Here is a 15,035-nt window from a genome sequence, read left to right on the forward strand (position 1 = left end):
TTGCCTCATTACAAACTAACGAAAAGACAGTGATGCAGAGATGCTTCAGACCTAAAAGTAGAAGCTACACACATCACTATGGCATTACTGCCTGCGATGGTCATATATGTGAATGACAAAAATAACAGTAATAAGGACAGGTATAAAGTATACAATAATTTGTATCATACAAAGCAGCCTTTACTTACTATCTCTTCCTTAGACCAAAAGAAAATCACAAAAATCCCTAAATCCCAGAACTATTCCAAAATATCAGTACAAGCAAGGGCAACACAGAGAAGCTACCATGTACCTAACAGATTTGCAGAGTTTCAAAGTATTTCAGGTATTGCGGTAGATGTAACTGGGCCAGACAACACTAGCAAGCAATGCAAAGCATGCTACAGACTACAGAATTTACCTTCTTTGCAGCAGAGGAAACACACTCAAGCATCACACAGCTCATTTCAGAATGCAAGCTGTGCATAGCTTGCTGCGGTTAGCCATCTTCTGTAAACCTGGTTCAGATGTACCTATCTGAAATTTCCATCAAAAAAATTAGCAGGTGACTAATGAGTAGGCAGAACTGACATCTCACCGATTTCTCAGGTATTCTTCAGACGTTTCTAGTTTTGAAGTGCTTTTTCCCCTCTTAGTTCTAATTTTGAAATATGAAAACCAATATTCTTTACATACCATACTATCAGTGTTTGGAAACAAAATTTCATCTCTCACACCTGTGTAAACCTATTGACTTTGATGAAGTCAACATAATCAAATTGTCGATATAGTCAAATAGTCATAGCCACCTCTATTTTGAGGTTGGAACCCTGTCTGACAATCAGCAGTTGTCTTCTGCTGCTGACTTCTTTCAAAATCCAAATTAAAATCTACAGAAACACTGTCGTGAAGTAACTGTGGTCACTAATGGAAGCTTATGCATATGTGGTCTTAGCAAAACCAACACTTTTCTGAGCAATTACAAGTCACAACATTGTCAAATAAAGGCTAACTCAAATTAAGAGACATTTAAAACAATACAGCTATCATGAACTACATACACTGTTTTCAAAACCTCCACTCAGTTTAATCTCATCTATAAAGTGCAAAACCAAACAATGTGACATGGCAGCTCAGCATGCAAACTTGTTAACAATGAAGGCAATGGACTTCCAGTGGAAGATGGAGACGTTTAACAGATGGTGCACACAATCCTGTTGGAGTGAGCAGGAACTTCATTACTGTGCTACACTACTGGTTTAAAAATGAGCTCCCCTCTGCAGAAATAGACATTTTACAGAATAATAGTTTTCTAGTACTGGCTTTTTAGGAAAAGGGGAACTGTAAAACACCTAATATGAATAGACAGAACTTAACCACCTCACAGATCCACACAGTATTTACAAAGCAAAACCAGAAAATACAGCACTTGTAAGAAAATATGACTTGAGGTGGGGAAGAAATGTGTGTGTTTGGTGATTGGTTCTTTTTGGTTGCTTGGGGGTTGTCTTTTAAAAAAACCTTTTTTATAAGGGAACCACTAATTCACATACAATATAACAACATGCTGCATATGGATTTACACATGTGATAAGTTAGCTAGAAAGGCTGCCATCCTTAACTATTAATTTCCAAAATCATGTTTCTTAGCTAACTGTACACAATCCTTTACATATTCTGTAACTGATATATAATAGAGCTATTGTAATTTCAGGACAACGAAACTCAAGAAATCAACCTACTATCAGCTGAAACATGACACACTGCAAGAATTCCAATTCCTCCTAAAGGAGGAACTTAGCTTTTCAAAGATAGTACGAAAAATTCATTTATATTTTCACTGGTATCCGTATTTCAAATCAAAGAAGCTGTGTGAGTAAGACCAGATCAACTAAAAATATTCCTTTAATAAGTTTGTACCAGCAGAAACTTCCCTCTAAAATACTTAATTTTATTAGTGAAATGGTACCAAAGATAACAAGTATACAAGCAATCTCTTTGCTCTATGCTACTTACACATCATAAATAAGACAGCTGTTGTTGCAAGACACAATCCTTCACAGTCTTCCTGTAAGCATACAGATTTGTCATTCTTTTATCAGAATAAGCTGTTTATCAGCCAACAGCATGTGGCTTAAACATCACAAAAATGACTGTCTATACTTTACATGGTAAAGCATTTTCTATAGTTTTAAATGTCCACAGTGGCAAGAACATTAAATCCTACCGAAAATGAAGAGTGATTAAGCAGCTTCACAATCAAACTGGGTTTCATTACCTTAGGAATTGGGCAAATTTTTAATTCCCTGTAATATTGCTTCCCCTCCCCGCCCCACTGGAACAATTAACTATGTAAAGGAAAAGAAAAAAAAATGAAAGCAAATAGCTAATAGGCTATTAAGTTTTGTGGGGTTTTAAACTGAAAGAAGTAACTCTTACTATGAGGTAAGGCAATTAAGTCATTTGATTGTATTAAGTTGTATTAAAAATAATCTACTTGATTTTAGGTATAGGTAAGGTTTAAAAGTATGACTCTTAAGAAATCTCATGTAAGTGATTAAACTAGTTCAGAGAACACAAGCCATGTTTTACCTCGACAAAAATATTTGCTTTGTCATTCTTACATGCTTTCTCCCCAAAGAATGAAAAAAGAATCTCTACCATATAACTCCTACGTAAATCAAAATTTTTTTCCCCAAATTATTTATCCCCAATTCTTTGCATACAATTCTTTTTATATCACCCAACAGGTATCCGAGAAGATGATGGAGAGGTAACAATTAAGGCCATTCAAATGTAGATTAAATGTCAAAAGGGCTCTGATGCAGGTGATCAGAAAATGCTTTGTATTCAGCTACTACTTTTGTACAGTGGTGGTCCCCAAATTGCATCTTTGCTTTCATCTATAAATCTCTTCTAAAAATAAAAAATAAAAGTAAAAATGGAGCTTTAGTATTTTAACAAGTGAATCAAACAACTGTTCTGACAAATCACTTGCATTCTTGTCTGCAGTATGGTGGTGGCAAAATAGCAATAGAGATCATGTAAGATTTAGCTGAAAATGAGTAATAGCACATATACATTTCTAGAAAATACCACATTTTAAGAAGGCACTAAAGCTTCTGCTTGTGCTCCCATATTTTTTAAACAAATAAGAAAAAATTATTTTCATAATGGCAGCTGTACTATTTGCAGCTGAACAGACACACTGCAGTACGGCCCAAAACAAAGCTGTAAGTTCTGACAAGATTGTACAGATGTGCTCACTTCTGGAAGGAAGAAAGAAAACAACAAAACAACCCCAAAAGAACCCAGTAAGCTAACCTATTATCTATAACGTGGCAATGCTCCTTTTAGGAACAGAAAAATAGCATGCATTGTTCAAATACTTAAAAAGAAATAATAATTTTAGGGATATTAGTACGAAATTCTTTTAAATAATAAACCCCAAGAAGTTCAGGCAGTGAGCAAATGAAAAACATACTCGTCAGTGGGTATTTAACATAAGAACCGTAAAACTGTGTTTATGTTTAAAATCCCTTTCCCTACAGTTGTCATTTACAACAAAAGAAAGTGTATATTTATGCACCATTTCCAAGCACATCAAACATTACACATTGAAGTTTTTGTGGATTTTTTTAACCCACAAGGTAAAACAATACAAAATTTGTCAACAAGCATTATTTTAAACAACCTTCAATGCATATCTTTAGCTTTTTTGGGGTAGTACAGGTTTACATCTTTCAGTTTCTACTTATTTGTAACAGCTTATGGCAAAACTTAACATAAATCATTTTACAAATAAGTACAGCCATCATGGAAATGCATGGATTTTCAGAGATGAATAGTTCTGACGGCATCTGCCTTTTCATGGTATAACTACTGGTCCGTGCTCTCTTGCTTTACAGCAAGAAGACAACAAAGCTATCACAAGAATCAGAAGAGCTACTAGTACTATCAACACGTTTAGGTTGATTGCTTTGACATTTTCTTCCTCATTCTGGGAAATAAAAAGCTTTGGGTTTCATTCCTTAGTTGAATAAGAGGTCCATTCTTTGCTTTAAACCTCTTCCACTTTAATTGAGAGGTTTTCTTCATTTGGTTGACAGTTCCCATTCTGTTGTAGTTTGACTTCATCTGTCCTTTGTGCATCTCTGTTGTCTACCTCCTTGTCAGTTTCTGAATTCTGATCCTCTTTAGTGTGATCTTTGTCCTACCAAAGATAAAATTAGTTTACAAAAAAAATCATATTCTTAGCATTCTAGGGTGTGACTTCCAACCAACTCTTGGTATTTTTATTGTCTCAATTTTTTACACGCCTGTCTTGTCTCATTAAATTCTTATTTAAAAATCTTATTAAAAAATTGCTTTCTTTTCAATTGGGTGAATTTAGGCACTCGTAACAACCCATCATCCAAGACATTACCATAAAGTGATCTGTCTTTATCATCAATATTCAGAAAAAACAGGACAAGCAGCATCACAGAAGCTATGAGATACAGCTCCAGAAATTAAAATTTCACCGTATTTTCTAAATAAAATAGGATTAATTTTTTTCTTTCATATTTTAGTCAGGTATCTGATGCAATTTAAGAGAGTCCTTGGGTAAGATAATTATTTAAGCATGTGGACAGAGTCACTTAAACCAGCTGTTTTATAACAGTTGAATAATTCTCAGTTCAACAAACTACCCTTTAAAGGCATGCAGCATTTCAAACTCTAAGCTTAAAAATTTGAAGATGTTTCTTTTCTTAAGCACACCACCTTCTATTTTGCAGGGGAAAATCCCATACCAGTCTTCCCCAACTCTTCAACTTTACTCCGGCAGAGTCCGATATGCAGACCAAGATCAAAGCAACCAGAGAGATGCTGAAATGAAGAGTTTATTTAAAGAGTAATCTTTTCAGCTTGACAGCCAAGGTGTCCCTGAACACTGCTCCTTAGTTACACAGTCTGCTTCCTGCCTGCTCATACAGGTAGGCAGCCAGCCAAGTCCTAACATACAGCACAGAACAGGAAAGAGAAACCAAAACAAAGTGTTTCCATAACCTATTCACACAAGCTCCTACAGGTCCAGGAAGTTCAAACACAGAGACCTATCAAACTGGCCCACCAACACCAACTATAGGTCTCCAACTGGCAAGAGCTAAACACAAATGGTAGAAATTAGGTATGGAAAACAGGAGAAAAAGGGAGGAGGAAAAGAAATAAAAGGGAGGGAATTTCAATAATCGCTCTACTAGCACGGCTTCATTCTGCTCATCACTTGGCCACACAGCTTACCTTCAAAGTAGTGGTGCTTTTGTCAGATTTCTCCCTTCCCTCTTTTTCTTTACTACTTTTTTTCTTGGAGGTGGAGCGTTCTCTTTCTCTTCTTTCATTATTTGTATCTCTTTCTCTTTTTTTTTCTTTCTTGTTTCTGTTTAAGAAAATTTTTCCTCAAATCAGAATTTGATCCAACAGCAACAACCTTCAAACCATTTAATGGCAAACTAAATTCTCATCTGTAGGTTTTCAAAAAACCTCCCCAAAACGTAACAAAACCCCTTTCATAAAGACAAGGGAATTTTTTGACTGAACAAGGATAAAGAATGCATGTGTTCAGTACACACGGTATTTACGAAGAGAAAACCAAATTAATCTGTATCTGATGAAGGGCTTTTATTGATCTGAAGCAAATCTGCATTGTTGACAGATTTGAAAGTGTCTAGTTGAAAGCTCAATCCATGAAGATTTTTGGTTTTGTTCGCAACTGAATCATGCTGACCAACTGAAATCATCTGAGATGATTAGTGCAAAGGTAGTAAAACACTTAAAACACTAAATTCTTTCTCCTTTACTGCTCATTAACTTTTATGTTTACATCAAACTGACCTTCTTGGAGAAGGAGTTCGTGAAGACTTTCTTTTTGTTGTTTTGGATGGTTTAGGAGACTTGGAGGGACTTCTGCTCTTCCTTTTACGCTTTTCTCTACAGGACCAAGAAATTCAAGATCATAAGTAAAAACAAACTCAGGAACCAGATAAAACCAGAAAGCTCTTAAAATGATCTGACACAACAACTAAGTAAATATCCCTGAATTTAACATATATATCACCAACAATATATGAACTGTACAAACAAATAAAAAAAAAATTTCTACGTTTCAGTTTGGTGGGAAAGGGGAGACTGGAAGTCGGAAAAAAATGGTTGTGCCCTTTCAGATTTTAGTTTTTTGTTTATCCTCACATGCTTGTACTTGTACCTGATAACAATGGAAACACACTAATTCACTAATCCTGTATTAAGATTTTCTTCAGGCAGGAAAAGAATCCAATTGAATGAAGACCCACTTTAAGACAAAAGGCATAACTTGAGCAATACAATATTCAAAACTTAGCATTACAACATGAAGATCACTGTAATTTCCGTTCAGCCTGACTGAAGTTTAATTCCTAAATGAATGAGCTAGCAGAATTGGGCACAAGATTCCAGATGTGGCCTCACCAGTGCTGAGGAGAGGGAAAGATTCACCTTCCTTGACCTGCTCACAACACTGCCTAATGCATCTCAGCATACTGCTGGCCTTCTCGTCTGCAAGGACCCTCAGGTCCTTTTCTGCCCGCCAGCCTTCCAGCCAGTCACCCCCCACGCTATACAAAGTTATTCCTGCCCGGGGTGAAGGACTTGGCCCTTCTCGTTGTTCAACTCCACGAGATACATTTACCTGTCCAGTGGCTAGCCAGACAAGTGACATGCTTGCTTCCTGCTGTTCATCCATCCAGCTGAAGCATGACAAGTGCTATCACCCAACTATTTGTAAGATCTAGAGACCAACACCGTATGTAAGTAACCAAGGAACTATGTAACACCAACTCAAACTTTCATCAGGACAAAGATGATGTGTGACATCACTTTATCAGAGCTTTTGGATGGCTCCAATGGAAAGAAATGGCACAAGAATCATCTACTTACTGTCCTCAAGGACTATACTATACAGTTATGTGAAAGGCAAGCACCAGCAGCCCAACAAGAAACTATGTTCTATCAGACATCATACAGAGATCTTTGTAATAGATTTTACTTTATAGAAAAATCTGCAGAACTGAAATAATACAAATTTAATTAGTAAGAGACATGGCGATATTGATACATAAAGCTAGGATAGTGCCTCAGGGAGCTGACAAGTCAAAAAAAAGCATGAAAAATTTCTAAACAAACCTGCTGGAGCTACGAGATCTTCTTGAAGAGCTATAGCTTCTTGGGGGTGTTCTGGATCTCTTCTCTTTCTTCTTTTTATCATCTCTCTCTTTTTCTCTTTCTCGCTCCTTCTCCTTATCCCCATCTTTTTCCTTTTCTTTGTCTCTGTCCTTATCTTTGTCCCCTCCTTTGTCCTTATCTCCCTCCTTGTCCTTGATCTTCTCTCTATCCTTCTCTCCTTCTTTCTCAGTATCTTCTTTTTCCTTGTTCTGGTCTGCCTCTTCCCTGTCTTTTTCCTTCTCCTTATCTTTCTCCTTTTCCCTGTCCTTGTCTCTGTCCCGATCTTTGTCCTTATCCTTGTCCCTATCCCTATCCCTGTCCTTGTCTCTGACTCTCTCTCGATCTTTGTTTCGCTCTTTATCTCTTTCCCTGTCCTTCTCCTTGTCCTTCTCCCTGTTTCTCTCTTTATCTCGCTCTCTTTCCCTGTCCTTGTCTCTGTCTCGGTCTCTCTCCTTCTCCTTGTCTCGGTCTCTCTCCTTCTCCTTTTCTTTGGCCTTTTCTTTTTCCTTGACCTTTTCTTTGTCTCTTTTCTTGTCCCTGTGAAAAGTCAAACACAAATAATTATCTCACCTTTGAACTTGCCAATTAAAATGACAACTAACTCTTTAACATATGTTAATTGCTCAAGATAAAGTATACATCTCTGTTGAAAAATAGTAATTATTCAAGATTTCAGTTTTCCACCCCTGTCCACAATGAGGGAAAGGTTATACACCTAGAAGAAATTTGGAAACCTTGGAGAAGGGGAAGCCAAAATCAAATCAAACTATGATCTTCAGCACAACGCTATTACACTTTGAGACTATGTCTCTTCAACTCACAGTTATGTTATTATACATACATAATTTTCTACATTTTGTCAGGAGCAAGACAAACTCTACCATCTGTAAATCCACTCTTTACTAAAAGTGTGTCTACATAAAATGGACTGCACATTAACCACCCCCACATGAATAATGACAACTGAGTGACAGAAGTCTTTATTCTACAGTGTTCTCTCACACAGGTACTCTGGAACGGCTTGGAAGTCAAGCAAGAAAAAAAGGCAGAGATAGTATTTCACCAAATTCCCTCAAAAGGCAAATGTAAGGTCAAAACTCAACCAAGACAATTCAATCATCTGTAATGTCATTAGGAATTAAAAAATTATTGAAAAATTGTTAATACAGTAAAAACAGAAGCAAGTATAACAGAACAAGTCAGCTTCTTTGGGACAGGCAGAATGATACATGTTCATAAAAAGAAGAACAGTGAGAAAAATTCCAAATGTTGTTCTAGTTGTCAAGCCAAACAAAAATTGACTAATTAACAGCTTTGGCTGGAAGATCACATTTTGGTGTAAGATTATTTGAAAGTGCAAGACTCCATCTTTCTAGCAGAGACACACATGAGTCCTAGAACTGTCTCTAAGACATATGAAAATGAGAAACAGAAGAAAGCACAAGAGATGAAATTGATTAGCAGGTCTTTACATGTCCTAGAGAACGAGACTGACAGAAGTTGCTGCATCTATTGGTATTGGCACCTGTTCTAGGATTTTTAGATTCTCAAAGAGGCTCCTTCACACATGAAAGGTCCTAAGCACAGCCCCCACCTTTCTTCAACAGAAGAAGTGTTTGGCAGTACCTTCTTCTCAACTGCTAATAAATAGTAGGCTGTTGTATGCTCTGTGACCTGACAACTTTGGTTCCCATCAGGTTTTGGTAAATACTTCTTTAGAAGTCTCAGAGAAGGAAGGTAGGATCATAAAGATGAAACAGCACACAACCCCTGCAACAGTGAAGAGTCTCACAATGACCTAAGTGCCTTCCAGTTAATTTATCACAGAGATTTCATTGGACTTGCCCTTGCAGATATGTCAAGAAGCTCAGACAACAGCAACAGAGGATGGGAAAGATCCACCAATAAAGCCCAGCTAGCTATGTAGACTACTCCTGTTTCCACTGAGGTCCAGAAATCTGCAGTTCTCTTTCCCACAAAACTTCTTTCCTCAAAAAAACAAGAGGGAACTGCACAACATAAGTATGAAGCTCCTCTTAAATGAAATAGGGGAATTACAGAGATGAAACAGAAAGAAAAGTACCAAGACTTCTATTCATGAAGCTACTTTCATAGACACCTTTGTTTTGTGAATATTCACTCCTGCATCCCTCAGAAAATTATGTTCTTATCTTGTTGGAATTTCAAAGTTCAATAATTAGATGATCAGACTTAAAAATTAATAGACTAGGTAAAATTGAGATGTATTATATGCTGAGATGCAAATATGCCATATAACAGACACATGCATTTGTGCCCACAGCAGTGTATGGCCAATATCAGATAGCCAAAGGCAAAAGTAAAAGGTCACGAACAGAAACTTTGTACGTTTCTGTTTCAAAGCATCAAGTTTAGCCTGAATTCAACCTTCTCAACACATACAGATAAAATAGTGGGTTGCACAGGCTATACAGAACACTCCTAATCTACTGGCTAAAGTCCGGCAATCAAAGTTACCTATTTTCAGCCAGCTTGTATGTTGATATAAATGCAGACCAGACTATCCAAGTTTAGCTAGGTCAGTGTGGTGGTTTAAGCCCCACAGGCACCATAAGAGTTACTATGAAGAAAATTAACTCTAATGCTGAGTGTACTGTTCTTGGCTGGAGTAAAATTTACTATTATTTTGTCCCAGAGACAAAGCCTAGGGATAGGCTAATGCATTTAGAGATTCCACCCTTTACCATCACCTAAAATGTTTGTTAAGATTTTTTTTTCAAAAACTCTGTACTATGTGTTAAGAACAGTTATCACTTCTTTGGAACGTAACTCACCGAGAACGAGAGCGACTTCTTGATTTCCGCCTTTCTCTAGATCTAGACCGTTTTTTCAGGGGACTTCTGGATCTGCGTCTGTCCTTGTGTCTTGAGAGTGATCTGTTGCCAGATCTACTTCTATACGAACAGGGCCAGAAGAAAAATACTTTAATATTGAAATTTCATTAAAATTAGGTCAACCAACATAAAAACCATAAATCTTGCCTCACTACCTAAAATTATATAGTTACACCTCAGTAACACAATGCCTACCAACATTTCTGCAAATATGGATACTTTACACTTCACCAGGTGCACACGTCCTCCTTTGAAACAATGCACCATTTAAGTAATACCTATGTTTCCTAATAACCTTCATGAACATTCTGGAAAATAAAAATTCATGTCATATTAGGATAGCTGTCCTTAGTAAATTACAGTGCATAAAAACTACTACAGACAATTTCTAGCAGCTTGTAAAAAATAATTAGTCACATTTTGTTTCTTTTCCAGGCCCAGTCACATAATTGTAGTCTTAGTCACTGAAGGAAAATGGCTTTAACTGGTCTCTTTTTGCCTCGTTGTCCCGCCTTACAATTTAAATGAACTTTAAAAAAACAAAACAAAACAAAACTCCTCTATCTGTGGTTCAGCATTTAGTCAAGTTACCCTTTCAGTTAAAAGGATTTGCTAGCATGGATTTCAATTATAAGAATTCTAAAGGAAAGGAATGAGCATTTACTACGTGATAAATAAGGAATGCAAACAACGTGCAGATACTCCGATAAAAACCCAATTAAAGTCTTCCGATAAACACGTCTCAGATTTGATGAAGAAAATAAGCCTTTTAAAAATTGCTGTACTCTTTTTTTTTCCCCAAAAATATTCCTTATTTTTAGAAGGTCATACTCCCTAGGACAACAAAAATTAAAACTTGAATTTGAACATTAAGTTTTGAAAAAACCACATCATTGGACACTTTGCCTGAGAGGTTAAGGTACCATGAAGTTTATTTTACCAAAGACATAAAGGCAATGTATATTACTCAACAAATCCTGAAGCACAGGGAGGTACAAAAAATACCAGCTCCACCTGTCTTCCGCAGCTCAAGACACACAGAGTAATATATACCGAGAGGAAAGAAGAGGCAACTGTTTTTTACCTACAGCTTTGCTCCACTTACCAGCACAGAAATACAAACTAACTACAGGGTAAATCTATTACAACTGAATCAAAATAAGACCTTGAATACATTTTATATCATAGAGATTAAAACAATTTAAGTTTTAAGATAAAACAATTTGAGATAAAGTAGTAAAACAGGGAAGCGGTAAGGATAGTTTAATCTTAGGGATGAAGTTGCCTCAACAGATCAGACTGGTCTTTTTTCAGCATGTTCTTAAAACTGACAGTAGCAGTGGTAAATCATATTAAAAAAACAAAAGAACACAAAAATCAACAGTTGTTTAAAGCACAGGTTTTCCACAAGTAAAAAAATGCAAGTTTATCTTGTAAAAATCAATTTGGTTTGCATCAATACAAAATAGTACTAAGATTACTGCAGTGTTACAGAAAACAAAGATTGTTTTTCAGTTATGTCCTGGGTGAGAAACACAGCAGAGAAGCAAGCAATAAGGAACGCAGTAAATGATACTTCTTGTACTAAAAACCACAACATGTTATCTAATGGCATCAAAAAATATCTGATGTCATTAGGTAACATGTTGTGCTGGTTTTGACTGGGATAGTTACTTTTCATCATAGTAGCTAGTACAAGGGTTATGTTTTCCATTTGTGCTGAAAACAGTGATGATAGCTCAGGGATGTTTTAAATTAGTTAGTTGCTGGTCACAATGGTGTTTTGTTTGTCACATGGCTGTGGTATGTAAGCCTGTACTTGCTGCACGTATTCCCTGTGGTGCTGCTTATCACCTCTGGGAGAGGGGTCCAGATTCTCATTTTCCTGTACTGCGTGGTATCGACTTATGATACAGTAACATGATGAACTTAAGCTGGTACTTGTATGTGGCATTGCTGTCATGCTTGTACCTTGGCTAACATCTCTCCGAATTGATTAATAATCACACCCAATCTATGGGGAAGACGGGGGGGGGACACTTTCTCCTGCTCTTTCACCTCTCCTTTTTCTTCAGGCTGGTCACAGCAGCTTTTGAGGATTTTGAATATCCTTGCAATGTTCAAACCAGCATGCTCCTATTGCTATGTCTCCTGAATGTGTTTCAGGTCTTGGTTAGGGTTACAAAAAATTGTTTTACGAATACCACCCAGAGATCTGCCCCACGGCTGGATAGTTACGGGTGGCATGGCATGTTGGAGAATATGGGCAGGTATCTAGAGAATTCTTACCTCCAAAAGTTTGGAACTTGACTTCCAAACAACTACAGGACCCTGATAAAATGACAGTATCTGAAAGGAAAAATGCCACTCCAGTTTCCAGCAGGCAGCTCCCCAGACTGAGTGGAAGGCCTGAGTGTACTTATGATCCTCTTGAAGGGACTTCTAAGTCATTTTTACAAGTAACAAATATGGTAAGCAGGATTAGAGGGCCTCTGCCTCCATCCATGTGGAGGAATGGGACAACCTATTGGGCTGTGTGGATCTGATGCTCTGGCACATGAGATCCACAAGAGTACAAGGCTCTAGTGGACACCAGTGCACAGTGTACCTTAATGCCATCAAGCCATGAAGGGGCAGAACCCATCTGTATTTCTGGTGTGACAGGGGGATCCCAACAGTTGACTGTACTGGAGGCTGAAGTAAGTCTAACTAGGAATAAGTGGCAGAAGTACCCCATTGTGACTGGCCCAGAGGCTCCGCGCATCCTTGGCAGACTCCCTCAGGAGAGGGTATTTCAAGGACCCAAAAAGGTATCTGTGGGCTTTTGGCACAGATGCCTTGATGCTGGAGGAAATTAAACAGCTGTCTACTTTGTCCGGTCTCTAGTTGGACCCTTCTGTTGTGGGGTTGCTGAGGGTCGAAGAACAACAGGTGCCAATCGCTACCACAACAGTGCACTGGTGGCAATATCACATCAACCTAGACGCTCTGATTCCCATCCGTAACCTGATTCGTCAACTGGAGAGCCAGGGAGTGATCAGCAGAACTGCTCACCCTTTAGCAGTCCCATATGACCAGTGTGAAAGTTTAATGGAGAGTGGAGACTGACAGTAGACTATTGTGGCCTGAATGAAGTCACACCATCAATGCGTGCTGCCATGCCAGACATGCTGGAACTTCAAAAGGAACTGGAGTCAAAGGTAGCCAAGTGGTACACCACAACCGATAATGTGAATATGTTTTTCTCAATCCCTTTGGTGGCAGAGTGCAGGCCACAGTTTGCCTTCACCTGGAGGAGCGTCCAGTACACCTGGAATCAATAGCCCCAGAGTGGAAACACAGCCCCACCATTCGCCATGGACTGACCCAGACTGCACTAGAACAGGGTGAAGCTCCAGAGCACCTGCAATACCTTGATGACATCATCGTATGGGGCAGAAGAAGCCTCTGAGAAAGGGAAGAACGTAGTCCAAAACCTTCTGAAAGCTGGTTTTGCCATAAACCAAAATAAGGTCAAGGGATCTGAACAGTAGATCCAGTTTTTAAGAATAAAATGGCAAGATGGGCGTTATCAGATCCCAATGGATATGATCAACAAAATAGCAGCTATGTCTCCACGAACTAACAAAAAGGAAACACAAGCTTTCTTAGGCATTGTGGATTTCTGGGGAATGCATATTCCAAACTACAGTCTGATTTTAAGCCCTCTCTATCAAGTGACCTCAAAGGAGAACGATTTCAAATGGGGCCCTGAGCAATGACAAGCCTTTGGACAAATTAAACAGGAAACAGACCATGCAGTAGCCCTTAGGCCAGTAGGGGCAGGACCAAATGCTACAAATGCATTGTACGCCGCAGCTGAGGAGAATGGCCCTATCTGGAGTCCCTGGCAGAAAGCACCAGGGGAGACTCAAGGTCAACCCCTGGGGTTCTGGAGTTGGGAATACAGAGGACGCAAGGCCCTCTACATGCCAACTGAAAAAGAGATATTGGGAGCATATGAAGGGGTTAGAGCCACTTCAGAGGTGGTTGGTACTGAAGCACAGCTCCTCCTGGCACCCCGACTGCCACTGCTGGGCTGGACATTCAAAGGGAGGGTCCCCTCTACACATCATGCAACTGATGCTACATGGAGTAAGTGGGTTGCACTGATCACACAGCAGGCTTGAATAGGAAACCCCAGTCACCCAGGAAAGCAAAGATTTCGTAATGTCACCAGAGGAGGTAGCAATGCGTGCAGAAGAAGCTCCACTGTATAATGAACTGCCAGAAAATGAGAAGCAATACGCCCTGTTCACTGATGGGTCCTGTCCCATTGTGGGAAAGCATCGGAGGTGGAAGGCTGCTGTATGGAGTCCTATATGACAAGCTGCAGAAACTGCTGAAGGAGAAGGTGAATTGAACCAGTTTGCAGAACTGAAAGCCATCCAGCTGGCTTTAGACATTGCTGATTGAGAAACGTCGCTGATGCTCTACCTCTATACTGACTCACGGATGGTGACAAATGCCCTGTGGGGTGGTTACAGCAATGGAAGCAGAGCAACTGGCTCTGGGCTGCTCCACTGGGGCAAGATATTGCTGCCTGGCCAGAGAAGCTGGTTGTAAAAGTACGTCACGTAGATGCCCACATACCCGAGAGTCGGGCCACTGAGGAACATCAAAACAACGACCTAAGATTGAAGTGGCTCAGGTGGATTTGGACTGGCAAAATAAGTGAATTATTTATAGCTTGCTGGGCCCATGACACCTCAGGCCATCAAGGAAGAGATGCAACATATAGAGGGGCTTGTGACTGAGGGGTGGACTTGGCCATGGACATTGTTGCACAGGTTATCCATGAATCAAGCAACCCAAGCGGTTAAAGCCTCTGTGGTATGGAGGACAATGCCTGAAGGATAAATACAGAGAGGTCGGGCAGATTGATTACATCACACTCCCACAAAC

The 15,035-nt window shown here is 38.9% G+C and overlaps 1 protein-coding gene across 4 annotated transcripts in view; it reads right to left on the reverse strand.

The window, feature by feature from the left end:
* Positions 1 to 1,866: 1,866 nt before the first annotated feature.
* SREK1 (splicing regulatory glutamic acid and lysine rich protein 1) overlaps positions 1,867 to 15,035 on the reverse strand; it is a 37,856-nt gene continuing 24,687 nt past the window's right edge. For all 4 annotated transcript variants that reach the window (XM_075739834.1, XM_075739837.1, XM_075739838.1 and 1 more), the window contains 5 exons: positions 10,032 to 10,151; positions 7,180 to 7,755; positions 5,854 to 5,949; positions 5,263 to 5,398; positions 1,867 to 4,192 (listed from right to left, as the gene is read on the reverse strand). In XM_075739834.1, the coding sequence (XP_075595949.1) occupies positions 4,040 to 4,192; positions 5,263 to 5,398; positions 5,854 to 5,949; positions 7,180 to 7,755; positions 10,032 to 10,151 (1,081 nt within the window). In that variant the 3' untranslated portion in view covers positions 1,867 to 4,039. The remainder of the gene's footprint in view (positions 4,193 to 5,262; positions 5,399 to 5,853; positions 5,950 to 7,179; positions 7,756 to 10,031; positions 10,152 to 15,035) is intronic.

The sequence above is a fragment of the Balearica regulorum genome, chromosome Z, assembly GCF_011004875.1.
Source record: "Balearica regulorum gibbericeps isolate bBalReg1 chromosome Z, bBalReg1.pri, whole genome shotgun sequence".
Lineage (NCBI taxonomy): Eukaryota > Metazoa > Chordata > Aves > Gruiformes > Gruidae > Balearica > Balearica regulorum.